We start from the raw sequence: 19,300 nt of genomic DNA on the forward strand, positions 1-19,300 counted from the left end.
ACAAAAGGTACAAAAATATCCAGGCTCACACAACCTGAGCAAAACTCTCTGGTCACCTCCCTTACCTTACTGGCATCTGACTGGGAAATGTCAAGAAGCACTTTTTTACTGATTGGGAAGTGAATACCAAACCCACCAATTTTATGCTTAAACAAGAAAACTCCCAAGATGCACAGTGTTTGTCAAAACAAATCATAAGAGACAAATCTGTGTTCCTTATAGAAATTTGCTGAAAATCTTAGAGAAAGCAATATATTACTAGTTCTGTCTGGCATGCTGTCACCTAATTATCACAATGGCAAATGTTTGTAATAAAAATAATTTAATAATAAATAATATATAATATATAATAATTTAATACTATAAATAATAATGTAATAATAAATAATAAAATAATTTAATAATAAGCAAACAACCACTTTATACACTAATTTCAAGTTTTATATGCTAATTTCAGTTTCAGAGAGGACTACAGAAGGACTTTCTTGTGGAAGATGTGTTCTCCCCTCTTTTGGTATGTCTGTAAAGCCTGGTGTAATTAAGGGGTTTAATTAAAATCCTAAATGCTTACTCCATAAAAATAGCTTTATGACATAGGAGAAAGTGGATTTTTTCCATTATAATTGCCTGTCTTGTGTACTGGCAGTGTAAGAGTCCAAGTGAGAAGCTGTAAACACTTTTAAATAATTTGTTTTCAATTTTATTATTTATAAATTATGTTCATTGATGCTTTCTTCATTTATATTGTGATAACGCTCCTGAAGGTGCACTTACTGTGTCAGCCACCTCTATGTTATGGCTGCACACAATTAAAAAAAAAAGTACTAAAATACAATTATGTGGCTTTTAGCCCATTGAAACCCCACCAATGCATTGAAGGAGGGAGCACACCAGGGCTCAAATTTAATTTTTTTCAATGTTTCACAGTTCACATTGGCTTTAACGTTTGTACTTTGAGAGGCCTTGTGGTTTTTTCTGGTTATTAATTTTTATGGGGCTCATGGCACGCAGCTGCTGTCCAGCCATGCCTGCAGCCACTGCTCTGTTCCTCACGCACAGCTGGAGATATTGGGAAGGTTGTGAGGTTCTTACCCCCATCACTGGCATCAATGAGCCCCTCACGGCACAGGCTCGAATATTGTGTGCGGTTTTGGGCACCACAATACAAGAAACACATTGAACTATTGGAGAGAACCCAAAAGAGGGCAACGAAGATGGTGAAGGGCCTTGAGGGGAAGCCGTGTGAGGAGCGGCTGAGGGCGCTTGGTCTGTTCGGCCTGGAGGAGACTGAGGGGAGACCTCAGCGCAGTTACAGCTTCCTTGTGAGGGGCAGAGGAGGGGCAGGCACTGATCTCTGCTCTGTGGTGACAGTGACAGCACACAAAGCCTGAAGTTGTGCCAGGGCAGGTTTAGGTTGAATATTAGGAAAAAGTTCTTCCCCCAGAGGGTTGCTTGGGCAGTGGAACAGGCTCCCCGGGGCAGTGGTCACAGCATCAGCCTGGCAGAGCTCAAGAAGCGTTGGGAAAACTCTCAGGCACATGGTATGGTGGGATTCTTGCGGTGTCCTGCGCAGGGCAGCCAGCTGGCTCCGCTGATCCTCGCGGGTCCCTTCCAGCTCGGGCTCTCCCCCGACTGCCAAAGGCGCACCACGCGCCCCTTCCCCTCAGCTCCCCCGTCAGGGACACCCCCGGGAGGAGGCGGGGGGGGGGCGGGAGGCGCATGCGCGCAGCGGCCGCGAGGGGGCGGCACCGCGGCGGGGCGGGGCGCGAGCGGCCGCTGGGGGCGCAGCGGGGAGGCCGCTCGCCGCCTCAGCACCGGCCAACATGGCGGCGCGGCGGCCCCGCTCCGCCTCAGGTCAGTGCTGGCCCCTTCCTGACGGGAGCGGGGAGGAGGCGGCGCGGCGGGCGCCCTTCCTCCTCTCGGGGGCGGCGGGCAGCCCCCTTCCGCTGTCCCGGGGGCGGGGAGGGATGGCCCGGGCTCTGCGCCTCCCCAGTCCGTTGCGTGTCCGTTGCGTGTCCCCCCTCCACCGCGCGGCCCGGCGCATCGGCCCGGGCACTCCTGGCATCACCCAGGAATGAGCTAAAGCTCATTCCCGGGATTTAACCACCGAAACCCCTTCTAGCCAGGCCCGCGGACAGAATGAGTGCCGGCCGAGCCCTCACGGGGCGCGGGGCCGCGCAGCCGGAGGTGCCGGGGGGATGCGGGACCGGAGCCAGGAGCCTCCAGCCCCCATGGCCGCCGCATCCTTCACCGTGCGGGGCTTTCAGGGCATCGCTGTGGCCTCGTCGTGCGGCGCCTTTCGGCACTGGCACAGTTCCATGTGCTTGGGGAATGTCCGGAACATCATTTGTCGCATGCAGGAGTGTTTTTCATCAGTAGAAAACGCTCTGGCAGCGTTATTTGCCACTGAACGTGTTATGCTTGTGTACACGAGTTTTGGTTTAAATAATAATAATTTAAGGGCGGAATTAATGTGACTGTTCATGACAATGTTTTAATATTCTCCATCTAAAGAAGTTAAACATGTTGTCCTCAGTACTGCAAAGAAAGAACATTCAATAACAACTTTTCAGCATTATGGATCTCACTATTTATTATTTAGTACTCAAGAACATGTGGTAATAAAAGGAAATAATGCACACCTATATATATGTACTTCTTGCAGTCTTTGAAGCTTTTACCCATACTGGTAGTACAAGTTAAAAAGCTGTCAAAATTCTAATAAAATGTTTATATCTACAGTCTTACTTTAATTCTGGGTAACAATTCTAGGTAATAATATAACTTCTTCTGGAATGTCCCAACCATACTGAATTTAGATTTAACCTTAAATATATTTAAGCAAAGTGGACTTCAGTTCATGTGTGTATGTCACAGAATGTGATACCCTTGTAAAATATTTTTCTTTAAATATCTAGACCCATCTCTTTCCTTTGATGTTTGAGTATACACAGTGTTGAGGATCTCTTAATTTGAAGTCGTAGGATGCCTGTTTTTAAAAACATTGACAGGATTGTCCTGCAAACATGGAACTTAACTGAAGTCCCGGTGTCATCTGTTTCACTTGTTGTGGAAAAGGAACAGAAGTCACTTCCTGGCAAATGCTGATGCCTGGTCCTCTGAGGAGAGAACTGGGCCAGAAGTTGATAATCTTTCCAAGTGTTGGTCTGTCCCTTTGGTTTTTGTTGGGTTTTTTTCTGTTTGTGGTGAATGAGCTAACTGGTAGTTTCATCTGATGCCTCTTGGTTCCTGTACTTGAACAGGTGGGGGATTCTTGTTCTTTGTAGTGCAGGCATGGATTTTATTGATTATACCACTGCTATAGCCTTCTACACCTTACCTTGGTGATGGCATAGAATCCCAAAATCCTTTGTTCTGGGAGCTGCTGGACCATAGCTTGTCCTCTACAATTTAAACCATTGGATTACGCAGTTAATGCCCAAACTGGGTCTGGGCTTTTCACGTAACTTGTTAATTTACACTATAACTGAGAAAGTAACATGCTTTAAAATTGCTTTTTCTATTTCAGACCACGACAGTGACGATGATTCCTACGAAGTGCTGGATTTAACAGAATATGCTCGACGTCACCATTGGTGGAACCGCTTGTTTGGCCGGAATTCAGGACCAATTGTAGAAAAATACTCTGTAGCCACACAGATTGTGATGGGAGGTGTGACTGGCTGGTGAGGGAGCTTCCCTTTCCATAACTGACCTAGACCTTTTACTTTGTTAGAAGATCCATTTCCAAGGATATTTGAAGCAGATAAATACATGTTTAATGGGATTTCCTTTAGCATTGATCAAGATTATTCATGTGTGAACAATTTTAGCTTGTTACTCTGACTCATCATTATGAAGTGCTTTTTAATAGTGGTGAAACATCAGTTATCCAAGGGAACTCATTCTAGTTACTGTGGAAAGGATTTGGGAAAATGTCAGAGCTCTAAAATGACAAGAAACACATGGAAAATTGCTGCATGTAGCTTTTACTTTGTATGGAAAAGCTTATTTCCTTACTAGTCTAGATTTAGAAACTTAGTTATATTATGGCTGAGACATATTTACAGGTAAAAGAAATGAAGGGAAGAAAAAAGGATGGCAAAATGTACTTTTAATTAAGAGCCCCATTTCCTGGAGACTGTTTTTACTTCTAAATTGAGCTGCAGCCATGTTGAGCAAATTCACTCTGATGTTAACTGATACATAGTCTAGTTATACTAGAATAATTCATGGTGAAAGCTAGACAGTAAAGATGAGAAGTTAAACTGGAAAATGTGGTCACAGCCTGAGCAGCTGTGGCAAGATATTTATTATTTGTCAGAGGTATTTGAATGGTATTTATCTATTCCAGTACACAGAAAAACTGTAAATTCATTGAAAAACACCATTATGGTAGCACAGTGACTTTTAGAGAGGGATTATGCAAGAATTAGAAGAAGAAATAAACTAAAAATTAAATTATTGTACCCAGGCTCAGTACAGCTTTGTGGAGTGGGTTTAGCTTTCAGTCAGAGTTTTTTATTTGCCTCTGTAGCCTCAAAATTATTTTAAAAAGTTATATGTGTACATGTAAACTCAGATGTTTCTAGGGAGTAGTTCATCTGGCATCCATAAAAACTGGCTTATTGAATGATCTGGAAAATGCACATTTCAGTATCTGTAGCTGCACATCTCTCTGGGTGCCTACTGATGTACATAAATAAGAATTCACTATTTATATGCAGGGGAAAAAAATTCCCCTCTGTGTGTGGGCCAGTGTTTAGACACACTGGAATTGCCCAGGGAAGTTGTGGAAGCATCAGCTTTGGAAGCTCGTGTCTGAGCCAGGGCTCTTGGCAGCCCGATCCAGCTTTGAGATTGGATTGGGCTCTGCAGCAGTTTTGGGAAGGTGACTGGCCCAGGTGACCTCCAGAGGCCCTTCCTGCCTTATCATTGTTCTGTAATATCAATATCTGTGCTGTTCTCCGTTTGATGAGGGAGGGTTTGGAGCCTGAGAACAAGGTAATTTTCTGGTTGCCTTGATCCATTAAAAATAGACTTAACACCATGTCCCAGCAGAGTGCCCTCAGTGAGTTTAACTCTTGTGATAGGGATGTGCTGCTTTTTACTGAGATCTTTCAGTTATGAGTTGTGGAGTTAATATAAATTATGGTAGAATGTATTTACATTCCACTTGGGAACAGCTATAGTAGCACTGTTGTGTAATTATGTTGTGCTTTATTAACATGCTACATTTAATAGCAGTAAGATCTAGGGATCTCAAGGTTACTTTAAAGGGGCCATCAGACAGCCAGGAACAAGCAACCATTACTCACATTGTCTTGTTTTAAACATTGTTAATTGAATATTGCTTGCATTAAATAGCCTTGATTTTTAAATTTATAAATATGAAATGATACATTTGCTTTTTAAATGAAATAATGGTAATAGTTGCAGTCAGGAATTGTGTAGCGTGGCATTGTTCAGCAGAAAACTTCATTAGACTGGGTTTTTTTTTTGTTTTGTTCCCCTAAGGTGTGCGGGATTTTTGTTCCAGAAAGTCGGAAAGCTTGCAGCAACTGCAGTAGGTGGTGGCTTTCTTCTGCTTCAAGTATGTAGCATTTCATGCTTTATAAGTTGGCAAATGTTATTTACTAAACAATAGGAAAAGCACAGCTGTTGGGTAACATTTAATTAGGAAGGCTTCTTATCTACTTCAGCTTTTTAGTCTTATCAGTCAAAACCTTACATTTGAGCTAGAATATTGTGTACAAATGTACAAAGGAGACATTTCTAAAATCAGTGGTAAATCAGAATCTACTCTGTCCTGTGAAATAGTTTGTTGTAAGACAAGAGAACTTCTGTGCAGAAGCTGAGGTGCTGTGTGTGATTTGATGTTGCCAGGTGAGAGGAACTGCATGTGAACCTATGGTTAGGGAGAATTTAAAATGTGTTTGTTTTACAGTGGTTTGATAATTTTATCACAGCTTGAGGCTGCTTTGGCAGTTGCCTGGAAAGCTTGTTCTGGTCCCAGTATGAGCTGTGTTTTTCTGTTTTCTCCCCTTGCCATGTTTTATCTATTGAATCTCTAAAGCCTGGCTGAATTTTGACAGCTTCATTGCATTCCTCTCTCTGCTGGCTTTTGGGTTCAGAAGTTTTTAATTATGTTATCTGGCATGATCATTTGCATTCTTCATCAGATAACTGTGATTAGGGGAGGATATATTTCCAAAAAACCTTTGAATTAAATGAGACTTTAAGTGAAGGAGAATTTCATGTGTCCTTCTGTAAGATGCCAGGATTTTGCTGGCATTTTTCATGGCTTAATACCTGTGAGCTTCTCATTTTTCCACAGATTGTTCTAGGGGATATAGATTGGTGCCTACTTAGGCTCAATGATACACAATTTCTTGAGAGGGGAGGTTAAAGATACATTATTTCTTTCCAGCATCACCCTGGAGGGTTTCTGAAAGGCATATCCTGCTTTTATTTCTTTTGATTGTAGTGGCTGGTGCAGCCAAGCACTGATCAGGAAGGGTGGGGTGGTAACTGCTGCTGTGTAGTACCTTGCAATGTTGCTGCTGTGTGAAGTACACATATTTTCTTCATAGTCATGGTCCCCACTGGTTTGGGGGCTAGTTTGGTTTTTTCCTCTTCCCATGTTTTTTATGCCATTGGTCTTAATTCTTTTAGTTATAATTCTTTTATCAATATGACTGAAGAGCTGCCAGACAGAGGCACCCAGGATGGAGTCAGCAGATTGCTGCAGGTGCCTTCCTCAGTACTCCTGACTACAGGAAGCTGAAAGGTTAAAGCTGAGACCTGTAGACAAAGGAGAATGGAAATTGAATAAAACACATCACTTGTGCAGCATTTTTGCTTGTTGAGCTGTGAAGTTTGGGGAGCTTTGCTGTACATGCAATAGATCTGCCATGTGGTTGAGTGTCTGATTTCTTGGTTGATCTCATTTTCACTGAATCCAAAAAGGAGTGTTATCCAAGAGGAAATATGAGTTAAGTATTTTGATTGGATTGTCTGTATCTTAAATAAGATCAGATTCTTCTGAAATGAAATGAAGTAAATGCCTTAGTCTCTCTTTTAATTCAAAACATTTTGCATTTTAAGGCTGAGTCATAAATTCTATGGTGTAATTACATTTCTGTAGTCTTTAATTTTTTCATTTAAAGATCACACATCTTGATTCTATGAATACATGTTCAGTGCTTCCCCTGAGTGGGCAGAAGAGTATTTCAGCACATTACTAGAAAGTTCCTTTTTATCTGTAAATTTCTCTGAAGTTGCAGATTTCATTTCAACTGCTGATTGCAATATTGACATTATAATTACATGCTAGAACAAGAATAATAACTATAGAAGGCAAGATTCTTGGCTAAAGCCCATTCAGTGAAACATTTCAGTCTTAAAATTTAAAAAATACATTTTTTTCTTCAGTGGGTGATGACTTCATCTCAAGAAATGTCAAAGGAAACTGAAAGCAATACATTCTTCAGTGTCAGTTTGTACAGGAAGCAAAAAAGATTTTTCATGTTTTTGTAAGTGATATAGAACTTCAGTCTTAATACAGGTTATCTGAAAACTAGTTAGAGAAAAAGAATAAAAATTACATTAAATTTGCACAGTTTTTCAAAATAATGATCTGTTATCACATCTTTGTGGTGAATATTTCCACGCCTTAATTTGATTAATTCTTATTGCATTATTAACTATGCTTTTTTTGTGAATTAGATGTAGTTCTTCAAATATGCTGGTATAAGAGCAATATCCAGGCACTATATTAAGGAATATATAATGCATTTCTCATAACAAGTAAGGGATTTTCCTTGTGTAAGTTCTCATTTATACAGCACAGTTTGCTAAAATCCTGAAAAGCAGGGAAGTACGAATTCATGTACTCTTGGTTCTACTGTAATGAATTGGTTAAAAACAGTTGTTCTTAATGAGCACCTAATAGCTCTTTATTTTTAAAATCCTATATCCTCAAGAGCAGTTTCATTGTCTTTTTGTTCTGCAGTGAGCATACAAATTACAGCTTTTTCTTTTCTGTGTTGTCTATTACTTAATAATTAAATTAGATTCTTATTCAGTTATTTGTGCTTTCACTTACACATTTTTCCTCATCCCATTAGTATGCCATTGATGAATTAAATTGAATTCTTCATTAAATTATATTCTAATTTAGGAAAGGTAAATATGTGAAAGCAACACAAGAAACAAAATAAACTCTGAGATGTCCTTGGCTTTATCTTGTACAGGGGTTTGTTGCTAGTGCACCATGATGATCAAGGAATCATAGCATGGGTTGGGTTGGAAGAGACCTTAAGGACCATGGCATTCCAACCCAGTGTGGTATCCCAGTGACATTCCCAGGGAGAGACTAATCTGCTTCTGGGGCTGGGGGTTTGGTGAGGAAGAGCTGGATTCAATTTTATGCTGAATATCCCACAGTTGATGCATGCACACTTAGAGGGAATATTCAGTGGAACAGCCAAAGCAAATGGGAGTTGGGACTTGGCCTGATAAAGAAGTGTCAAGTTTGTGGCAGGTTCTGACATGGAGGGACAGAGCGTCTGTGCCTCTGTAACCTGCAGTGCTGGCAGTGGGGACAATGGAGCTGTGCCTGCAGGTGGTGGTTGAGGGTACAGCCTCTGCAGTTCAACTCTTACACAGAGTGTTGTGTCACTTCTCAGTCCCTCCTTGTCAGTGTGTGTTGAGCTTAGACACTTGTCAGATCTGTTGTGGAAACTGGGGGTTGTTCCCTTCCTAAACAGCAGATAATACCTCAAAGTGCCTGCGGGTTCTGTGCCCTGCAGCTGAGCTCACCTGTGCCTACTGGCATTGCTGGGGCTCTTTTAGTGTGAGACATTTTGCCTTGAGGAAATTAAAACTCTTTTGTCCCATCTTGCTGTACAGATTTTTTGCTCCAAAACATTTTTCTGCTCATTATTCATGTTAATGTTTCACAATAACAAAGTACCTATGTGTCTGTCCAGTATCACCCCCAAAATGAGATCTTGAAGATTCTCAGTTTTCCTTGATTAATGTCAAAAAAGATAACACATTTTTAGTGTTCCTGCACTGATGTATTTCTTCAATTGCCTTTTTGAAAAAATTCTCTTATTTTTTCAACACTTTTGAAAGGTCTTGAGTAAATAGTGAGCTATGAGATATATAGATAAGTATATAATATATCTATTATTCCATTTTCAGATATAGAGAGATTGCTGTATAATCCAAAATCCACTCCCCCATAGGTCTCTTTAGTAATATGTGCAATTAATATATATAGACCTATATGACTCCTTAATATATCCAAGTATGGATATATTACTTATATTACTTGTTATGTTACTTGGTTGTTGTAGGGCATGAGTTTAAAAAAACAGTAAATTTGAGAATTTGCATTTCTGTAAATTTACTGTTACAAGCAAGAAGATTTTTATGGTACATTGGAGTCTGAAAATTGAAGTCTGTTTTTTCAGCATTTGAGTTCAGGGGTATTATTTCTGCACTTATATATGAATTTATGTAATTAGTGGGGTTGCAGCCAAAGTAGATATGACACAGGTTCTGTCACTGCCAAAGTACAGGGTTTTTTTTTTTCTCAGTTAAAAAATTTATATTCAAAACATTACCCTCTCTTCCTTATTTCATAAACACTCAATAAGTAGAATTTGGGATCTCTTATTTCAGGGCTACTAAGTTCAGGGAGAAAAGATGTCTGGTTTTGATACAAGTGTAAGCTCTGCAGTAGTTACAAACAGATCTTAATTAAAAACTTCTGCCTCATCTTTGTGCTCTCTGGATAACTGAGTTAATTAAAGTTGTCTTAATGAAATGTTTCTTCCAAGAGCCATTTGCATTTTACAAGAAAGCAGATACATTAGCATTTCTTACATTGTGTTGGACTGAGTAGCTCAGTCACATTTAATTTTCAGTTGTATGAGTGAGAAGGCACCAATTCAATGCTGGGGCCTTTTTGAAATTCTTGTGGTCATGTTAAATTCATAAAATAACAATTGCCACAATGTGCAGCTGTTTTTCTTTTCCTGATATGTCATCCACTGACTGGATGTGCAACCAGTACAGTTTTCAAACAGCTTTCCTGCTTTCATACTGTACAGACAGCCCTTAATGAGCTGTCCCTGCCTGGCACTAGTGCCCATGTGAATAAATGGTTTTGCAGTAGACAGGCAAAGTCAATTAATTTGTTATTAATTACATTTGGAGGCATGAAGTAAAAGGGAGTTTAAAATACAGTAATTTCATTTTGCATTTGTCCAGTGAATTGTTTTTTTTTTAATTATGCAAAGGTGGAAACTGAAGTTGACTTTTTTGCAGAGGTGAGCTTCTAGAAGTTTTGTTTTGAATTCAGACAAAATCTGTCTGACACTTAGTTTAATTTTATCTTTTTTCTGAATTATGAAATCTTCAGTTTGTGGTGAAATATGTTGCTTAGTTACTGTGGCAGTTGTAGTACAAGCTAGATGGTCTAATTTCAGTATTTGGTGGAAAAATCCATGTGAAAGTCAAACTTCAGAGCCTGTAAGTGATGTGAAACTAAACATAACAAATTGTATATTTAGGCTAAACCTAATAAATTGTATATTTTAATTCCTATTCCACAGAAGTTCATTATCTGTGACTTATGTTTACCAATTTGCATTGAAGGCTGCTAGGTAAATTGGATGGATTTCCCACCCACATGTGACCTTAAGAAGTACCTGAAAAATCTCACACTTTACAAAGAGTTTTTGTATAACAGTCATTTGTATGTAAGTTTAGTGGTTTATAGCTATTTGTCCTAACAGTTAAAATAAGCAGTAATCCTTAATTTTTATTTTTTCTCTTTTTTTCCCCCAAATGATGAGTTGTTTAACTGTTTTCTATAACATGCACCAATTGGATATTAGTAACAGAAATAAGACAAAGGTTTGGGATGATGGTTAGACATGCTAAAAAATTTGGAAGTTTGTGTGTAAATTGGTATGAACCAGTCTCCTCAAACATACTCATTTTTCTGATTTTACAGAACTTGTGCTGTTCTCAGGCTGTGTTATTTTTCTACTTAATGGTTTTGTTTTGTAAGAAGGGTGAGAATTCTCTTCTAATGAATGCTTTTTTTGTTGTTGTTGTTGGACAGTTTAAATTGGGCAGGATAAAACAAAGAGTTTTCAGTGTTTCTAATGATCATTTTGATTAGCCCTGGATACCCCATCACAAATCAGAATTCTACAATTCTGAAAGAAGCTGAAACAAAAGAGTTTTTTCATTGTTGTCCTATGAATGTATTTTTCTTACAAGTAAAGTTACAATAAATGCTGAAGGAAAAACCTTGCAAAGCTTTTATAACTAAAAAACAGAGAACTGGTAAAATTAACAAGCGTCTACTGAACTTTGCCACTGCTTGTTCTAATTTGAGCTGCTGTCACTGAGGAAAAGGTTGGAAGCAGAGAACCTGCTGAAATTGGAAGAATGTCTTTTCCTGTATCTGTAATAAGTAAAAATAAAAACGATTTTATAGGCACCAAGACAATGTATTTTGACTCGTGAAATGTGAATTGCAGCTGTACTAACTGCCTTTATTTCCCTAGATTGCTAGTCATAGTGGATACGTACAAGTTGACTGGAAAAGAGTTGAAAAAGATGTAAACAAAGCAAAAAAACAGTTAAAAAAGCATGCAAATAAGGCAGCTCCCGAAATCAACACTCTAATTGAAGAGGTGAGTTGAACGTGATAAACTCTTTTTTACCAGTCAGGTTTTCTTACCTTCCACTACAGGTGATAATGAGTTGAAAATGCACATGCAAATCTGGAACGCATCAAAAATAGTTTGGCTTTATAATTTATTTAAAGTTATCAGATTATGCCGTCTTTTATTCATTCAGCTTTCTGGTTTGGTCACTGTTTAAAATGACACACAAATTTGTTCTTGGCAGGTGACAAAGCCAGTAAGGTCATGACATGGTAAAAGTTCAGGATGGTGTGGGTAAAACATGGTAACTACAAAGACAAAACCCAAATCATCTTAGACTGCTGATAATAGAATTATTTGTCTGGACAAGAATGACTTTTTTTGCAGAAAAGCTGTAGCTACTTTGTAACAGGAGTTGTGATTTTTATCTCACTTTTATACATTTTGGAGAATATCTGTCTGCAGAATCTGCCAGTTGCCTGCTATGTTGAAAAGAGGTAGTTGTGATACTGATCAGTGTCACTGGGGCTGTTTCACCCTGTCATTTGAAGACTTCCACTTAATCAATTTTGTGGTTGTTTGGGGTTTTTTAATGCCTGTTTTTACGTATTTTTCATGTTCCATACATGCAATCTAAGTTTCATTCTGAATAACTGAGAATCCTGACTGGGAATGTGCTGCAGACAGTGAAACAGCAGTGACACTGCTCTTCTGTAATTAATGAGTTTTGACATCTCAGGTTTAACCTGTATGGAGTTGCATATAGATTGATAAAAAATTACCTTAAATTTTAATGTGAATATGAACTGAAAGTTCAAGATTGAGAGTTTTCTTGCTGCTTCTGTACCCCAAATAGCTTAACCTCTCCTTCACTGCTGCCCTGTAGAAATGGGTGGAATAGGATGGGGTTTTTGGTTTTCCTTTGAGGTTTTTTTTTTTTTTTCCTCTCAGATTACATGACTTTCTTGTAACTTTGTGTTAGTTGCCAGTCTGGAGTGTTTGAAGCAGATGATTTATGAAATGGCACATTTGATAAAAGGTGTTATACTTTGTGCTGCTACTTCATGAAATACTCTACACCCATGTCATCATACATAAGTGGATTTTATTTCTAGGATTAAGTTGTTAGGAAACTGGCTTATAATGGAGTGTATTTCTTTTCCAATGATCTTCCAAAAAGCAGTATTTTTTCTTTTAAAGAATTCTCATGTGATTGCAATTGAAGTCATGGTGGTGCTCGTGCTTTTTTTGATATGGTAATTTGTAAAACATGTCTTATTTTAATCAAAACAAGAGTGGTATTGGCATGAAAATGCTGTAATAATTCCTCAGTATTTTGACTTTTTAAAGGTTCACTGTATTTTAAAAATATTGTTAAAGACAGCTGAGAGTCAGTTTGCATTACATCGGTGCCACCTATTTTTATATGGTTTTAGACACATCTCTTCCCACTGCACCCTCCTCCTCAAGTTTAGTGTTTTTGTTTCCAGGAAGTTGTGATAAGTATAAAATAATAATGTCAGACACAATTAACTTTATGAATATCACTTTTCTTCTCAGTCAACAGAATTTATCAAACAGAACATCGTGGTGTCCAGTGGCTTTGTTGGAGGCTTTTTGTTGGGGCTGGCGTCGTAAGAACCCGAACGTCTCTTCCAGATGGGATCCGTGTCAGCCAAGATCAGTTGTGACACTCTCTCTGCAAGCAGTGTGGGTCACTGGGCCTGCCAGAGCAAGACAAGAGGACTAGCTAGACAACTTGGGAGCTTTTACATTTCAGGCTTTTGCCTCTTGAAGCTTGGTAAAACTAGGATTTGCTGAAAAACTGTGCAGTGTGCTCATTATAGCGTTTCTGGGCAAAACTGGTTCATCCTCATCATGTCTCTTTTTATCTATGGCCTTTCAAGATCTAGCATTTTTTAAAATGTTATTCTTGGAATATAGCTATGTAACCATACTATAAGAATGAAAGCTCCATTTCTATGTTTTCAGTTAAATACTGTTTATTTAAAAAGTATTTTTCTTCATGCTGTAGTAGATAGTATCAATGACTACATACTGTATATGATATTGTGGTTTCAGCCTCCTGGCTGTCCATCTTCTTTGGAAGTCACTGCAATAATCTGTAATACCTTTTTACAGAGTATTAAATAACAAAGAATCATGAGCTTATTAAAGGTGAAAATTAACTTTGTCCTTTGTGTACATAAAAAATAAGTCCCTCAATTTTAGCCTGCAGGGACCTGGTGCCAGTGTTTGCCCAGACAGATTTTTAAGGTGCTTTTAGTGATTTGTTACCAAGTTATTCTAAAGAAGCTGATAATCCAAACAAACACTCAGTGCATTTTGCTGCATTTCAAACTTGTACCTTTCAGAAGTTCCTACCCAAGGAAGAGTTTTGCCCTGCCCACATTTCTCTGGTTTTTACTGTAGCAGCGGATGAATATGAACTGGAATCTCTCACCAGGCTTCTGTTGGGTTGCTGTTGCCTTCTCTGAACAGCAGTAGTGGTTCAGTAGCATCAGATGAATGGATGAGTGTGAGCTTGGATACACAGGACATCGAATGTTGGACATATTAACCTGATAAATATTTAGATTTATGCATCCCTGGGCTCAGAGGTTTGTATTACATGTTGACCTCATGTTTGTGGTGTGCTTGTGGCCAGGGTGAGTAAGGTATGAAGCATGTCCTGCATACCTCTGAGCTTTAAGGGTTTCATCAAGCCTGGTTAAGTCTTTGGAAAATAAATCTTAGCACGCACACCCCCAAACCCAAGGTACATGAGTGCCCATGAATCCTAAATACTTTGTTTTAAATTGACTATCTGAAGGTTTATAGGCACAGTTGCAGTTTATTGGAAATGGGAAGCCCAAGGAGGAATGCATCTGCTGGGTTATCTGGGATTTAGAGTAAAACAAAGAAAGATGAAACTGTTAAAATATGAAAGCTTTTGCTGTGATGTTCAGCCCAAAGAATAATGGGAAGGTAACCAACCAGTCATCTTTTTTTTGCTGATGAAGCTCATGGGTTTTTGGCACATCCAAAGGGTACTGAAGCCAACTGACATGAGTCATCCACCCTGACTGGAATGAATTGGGTATCCTGAAGGGCTTAGAGGATGTAGTGACCACCTCAGTACCATGAAATGTTCATTTGTGGTGTACTTTGTGAAAGGATTTCAAAGGAGTATCCTTTAGTGAGCTTGTTAAAAAGGCTGCTCATGTGACCAAGGAATTTACTTCATTGTTAGAAGTAGAATTAAAACCAGAAGTATTAATAGGATTCAAGAGTGATTTCTGCAGAAAAAAAGTTGTTCTGCTATTCTGATGGCATCATCTGAGATTTTCAGTCAATGGATCAAGAATTGATTGAAATACATTTGAGGTTTCTATAGTTTTATTTTTTGAGTTAGATTTTAATTTTTTAAGCATTTGGAATAAGATACAATGTTGTACATGTAAAACTGTCTGAGTGACTAAAAAGGCAAGGAGAAATGGTGTTACTGAAAAGGTGAACACTGGTGATTTGTGCTGGGATTGGCTTCATGTCCTGGAGTCCTGACTGGAAAAGAATGGCTGCTGGCACAGCAGGACTTGCTGATGCAGTTCCTTGGGCTGGTGAGGCAGAGGGGATGTGCCAGCAGCTCCAGGTACAGCTGGCAGGGTGAGGTGGTGATGGAGTGGCAGCAGTGGTAAAGGACCAAGGTAAGTGCAGCTCTCCTTGCAAATACCTGAGATTTTTTAATGTGCCGGCTCAGACAAGTCTCACCTGTGTGAGGGGATGCTCTGTAAAGGTACAGTCAAAAAATGGATGCTTGATGGGGTTGGGAATGGAGTGTAACAGGAATATTGGGTTTCTGGGGGTAAAGTCTTCTCTGGGATGATTGCAGAGTTACTGTTGCCCTCTCTGACAAAAGGCTAAGAAGATTCAGAAGAGAAAAGCTGGTGGGACCCTGGCACAGGTTGCCCAGAAAAGCTGTGGCTGCCCCTGGATCCCTGGAAGTGTGCAAGGCCAGGTTGGACATGGCTTGGAGCAACCTGGGATAGTGGAAGGTGTCCCTGCTCAAGGCAGGGGGGTTGGAACTGGATGATCTTTAAGGTCTGTTCCAGCCTAAACCATTCTTTGGTTTCATGATTCTAAAGGAAAAACATGGAATAAAAATTTCTGAAGACCATTTTTTTTTGCGGGGGGAGGGAAATCAGTTTTAGAAAGCTGATTAAAAAAGAAAGTGTTAGAAATACTTAAATTAATGAAAGGCTGACCCAGCATTTCTATAGTTTTTATTGTACAGTTGAAGAACTTAAAAGTGGAAAACAAGGACCTGGGAAATGGGAAGCAGTGGGAAACAGCTTTCCATAATGTCCAGTGGGTCTTTGGAATTAATTTCTGTTGTGTGCTGCTGAGATCAAGGAAGAGCCCTTCATTCAGGGAAAGAAGGGGCAACATTGCAAGAGTCTCATTTATATCTAAAGGTGGGAGAAAAACCACTTTAGATTTCTCTGGCCATAGTTAATAGTATTTGGTACAGTTCATGATAAAATTCCAGCTGATCCTACCTTTTCCCTCTACAGGCTTGTAGAGGGAAAAGGTAGGATTTTTCCCTTTAAGTAGTTGTTAGCAGCCAGTTTTCAAAGTTGAATGCTAAGATAATGGTTGAGGAAGACATGGCATATATCCCTCTAGTGAACAGCTTTTGAAAGCTTATTAAATAGTGCATTTGGGGAGAGATTGTTAATATTTGTTTTCTGTTGTCTTAATGGGATAATCTATTTCCTGAAATAATTTACTTTTAGTTAAAGAAGCATTGGGCAGTACATTTTAATTTAAGGTGAGATGCCAGTGTGATCTTATTACTGAATTTTAAGAAGCCAGAATATGGCTAAAACTTTGAAGGCTGTTTCTGCTTCAGCAGCCAGACTGAAAATTAAAATGTTGTAGTTAAAAGATAGAGCTGTCTCCTAGATTCAAGTGCATTTGTCATGAGGGCTTAAGAGGGGGAGAGGCAAACAGTAAAATGCAGGAGTCAGGACTGTAATTCAGTATTTCTGCCTATGCAGACTCCATAAATTACAGTGAATTCAGTAATATGAAAAAGCATCAGTAATACCTCCCCCTAACCTTTTGAAAATTGTTGGAAATCTCAAAGAATTACTTTAAAAATCATATTTTTATGGTATGTACCTCCCTGGGGTCTGTAGGTCATAGCAGAAAAAGATCATGTTCACCCAAACTAGAACAACATGACATTTTGGAAGGGAGTTTGGGCACAAAAAAAAAAAAAAGTTTAATTCACCCTAGGACTGTGCATGGGCTGGGTGGATGGTGGGGGAGAACAGAGTCAAATCTACCAGTCAAATCTACCAAATCTACTTGTTGGGTTGGGAAGCAGGTCTGATGCAGTGTGGTGACATCCCAGTACTGGGGCATGTGGGAGAGCCGATGTTTCTTATCTTGGGGCAGTTTGGGAAGTGAGTCAGCTGACATTCATCAGGACCTGTAAGACCAGAAGCCAATTTTAATTAAGATAATTGTGGGGTGAGTGTGCACAAAACATCTGATGCCGATACGGCACAGCCTGAACCCTTGGTTATGTTTGGTCCCACGTTCAATCTTGGAGGCATCTAAATCTTGGAGTGCTGTGGGACGTGGCGCAGAGGTGTCATAGGGGATTTTGTGCTCACAGCCTGGGCTGGACTCAGCACAGCAAACTCCAGCACAACTGGTGCCAGGCTTGGACTAGGAAGTCTTGCTGGACCTAGGCTGACTCCAACTCATAGCTTGGTAAACCAGTGCAGTGGTACAAATTTGCTTATTTCATGGATTCTACATTCAGAGGTTTTCTGCCTCCCTCACCCTCTCCCCTTTTCACAGTTCCTCAGAGCAGCCTGTGTTCCTGCCTCCCTGTTGTAGTTTTGCCTGCCTTCTGTTTTTTCCACAGCTCCCAGGAACAGAGCGCCACTTCATACACTGAGATTTGAAAAAGAGGAAATTCAGTGCTTCAAAATGAGGGGAAGTTGGGATAAAATCCCACAAGTCAGCTCAGCTAAGGGACTTCCCAGCAGTAATGCCACTGGCTTAGCTCGGGGAAGCTGGAGGCTACGTTCTATTACCTTTTCCTGGGAAACCTCTCCTTCTTCCTAGACCAGTGCCCTACCTTCCAAACCATAATGTGTTTTGTGACATAACCTTGGTCTCTGCTGCAGGCACATTCTGGGGTGTGGATGTATCTCAGTGTTCATGAAGCACGGACAGGAACTTGGGTCTGGTCACCTCAAAGTTTACCTGAAGTCATTTGTAAACAGTTGAATGAGCTGCTTGAGGTGGGAATGCTCCAACAGGAAGAAAGGAAAGCAGGTCACACCCAGGACATTTGGCTGCCCATTTGGTAGGATGCTTACCTAGAAACTGGAATATATTGTTATACATTCAGTCCTTGATAAGGCCTTTTTGATTTCACCATCAAACCACACAAAATCAAGTCCTCGTAGCCTTAATCTGTTAAAAAAAAACGCCATTTCTGCACATGTGGACTGTAAATTTTTAAAAAAATACTTAATAGAAAATGTTAATCCACAAAGAGAATTGAGTATTGAACTATATTATTCCCATTTAATATAGATAATTTGATCTTTTGTCACAACAAGAGGCACTCAAACACTTGTCATACACATTCATGAGACCTGGAGAATTAGGACCAATATATCTAGCATGATTTGTAATTTGACATCTTATTTTCTTGAAGTATTAATGATGACGTAGAGGTCATTCTGTTTTCTTGTGTGCTTAACAGACATCGAACTCATATAGCAGCCAAATTTCAGATTTTTGTTTACAGATTTCAAATCCTCTCCAGTGAGGCAATCAAAGGCCTTGATAGCCTACATGTTGCTGAGACAGAAATCTAAGCCAAAATACATCTGAATTAATCTGTAAATGTAAGAAAGCCCTACAGATGTGTGAAAAGAATGTTTGAAAATCAAGAGTTGCCAAATATTGTTTCAAAATCCACTTGGGCCAATAAAGAGGAGGAAGGAAAATTAACAGCAATCAGGGAGTCTGTATTCTTAATGCTCTTATAACAGTGTATGATTGTTAAAAAAACATTAAGAAAATGCCTTTCTCCAACATAATAATATTTTTTTCTATTTATATGGAATATAAATATATCATATGACATATGAGATCTAGTTTTCAAACTTAAAAGCTGAATTGCATGCTGGCTTCTTTAGATTTGTTTTGAGGCTGCATGTGCAAGTACAGCCAGGCACAAGCTTCAGTGATTCCCCGGTTTGTACGTGAAAGCTTTGTTTGGCTTTGTACGTGAAAGCCAAGATAGAGCAAACCAGAGAAGGGATGCACAGCTCTTTCCTCTTTTTATATTACAGGAATCTCTACAGGGTTAGGCTTTGAGACCCTTGGGTAGTCTGCACAGAATCAGGAAACCAGGGAGTGCTCACGGTGTTTAGGGTAAGGCACAAGAAGAGGAATTTGTCTGTCAGAACGTGGGTGTCAAGCTGGGTGCCCTGTATCCTGCTTATGTCCATGTTCTGGGGCAAATCTGCCTTACTGGGAATCACAGACTCACTGAATGGTTTGGGGTG

The 19,300-nt window shown here is 39.6% G+C and overlaps 1 protein-coding gene across 1 annotated transcript; it reads left to right on the forward strand.

Moving 5' to 3' along the window:
* Positions 1-1,747: 1,747 nt before the first annotated feature.
* FUNDC1 (FUN14 domain containing 1) lies at positions 1,748-13,890 on the forward strand. Its single transcript, XM_053934696.1, has 5 exons — positions 1,748-1,854; positions 3,530-3,686; positions 5,518-5,593; positions 11,595-11,723; positions 13,257-13,890. Exons 1-5 carry the CDS (start codon positions 1,824-1,826, stop codon positions 13,332-13,334), a joined length of 471 nt encoding a protein of 156 aa, XP_053790671.1. The 5' UTR covers positions 1,748-1,823; the 3' UTR covers positions 13,335-13,890.
* The last annotated feature ends 5,410 nt before the right edge of the window (positions 13,891-19,300 follow it).

Source organism: Vidua chalybeata, chromosome 2, assembly GCF_026979565.1.
Source record: "Vidua chalybeata isolate OUT-0048 chromosome 2, bVidCha1 merged haplotype, whole genome shotgun sequence".
In the NCBI taxonomy this organism is placed as follows: Eukaryota; Metazoa; Chordata; class Aves; order Passeriformes; family Viduidae; genus Vidua; species Vidua chalybeata.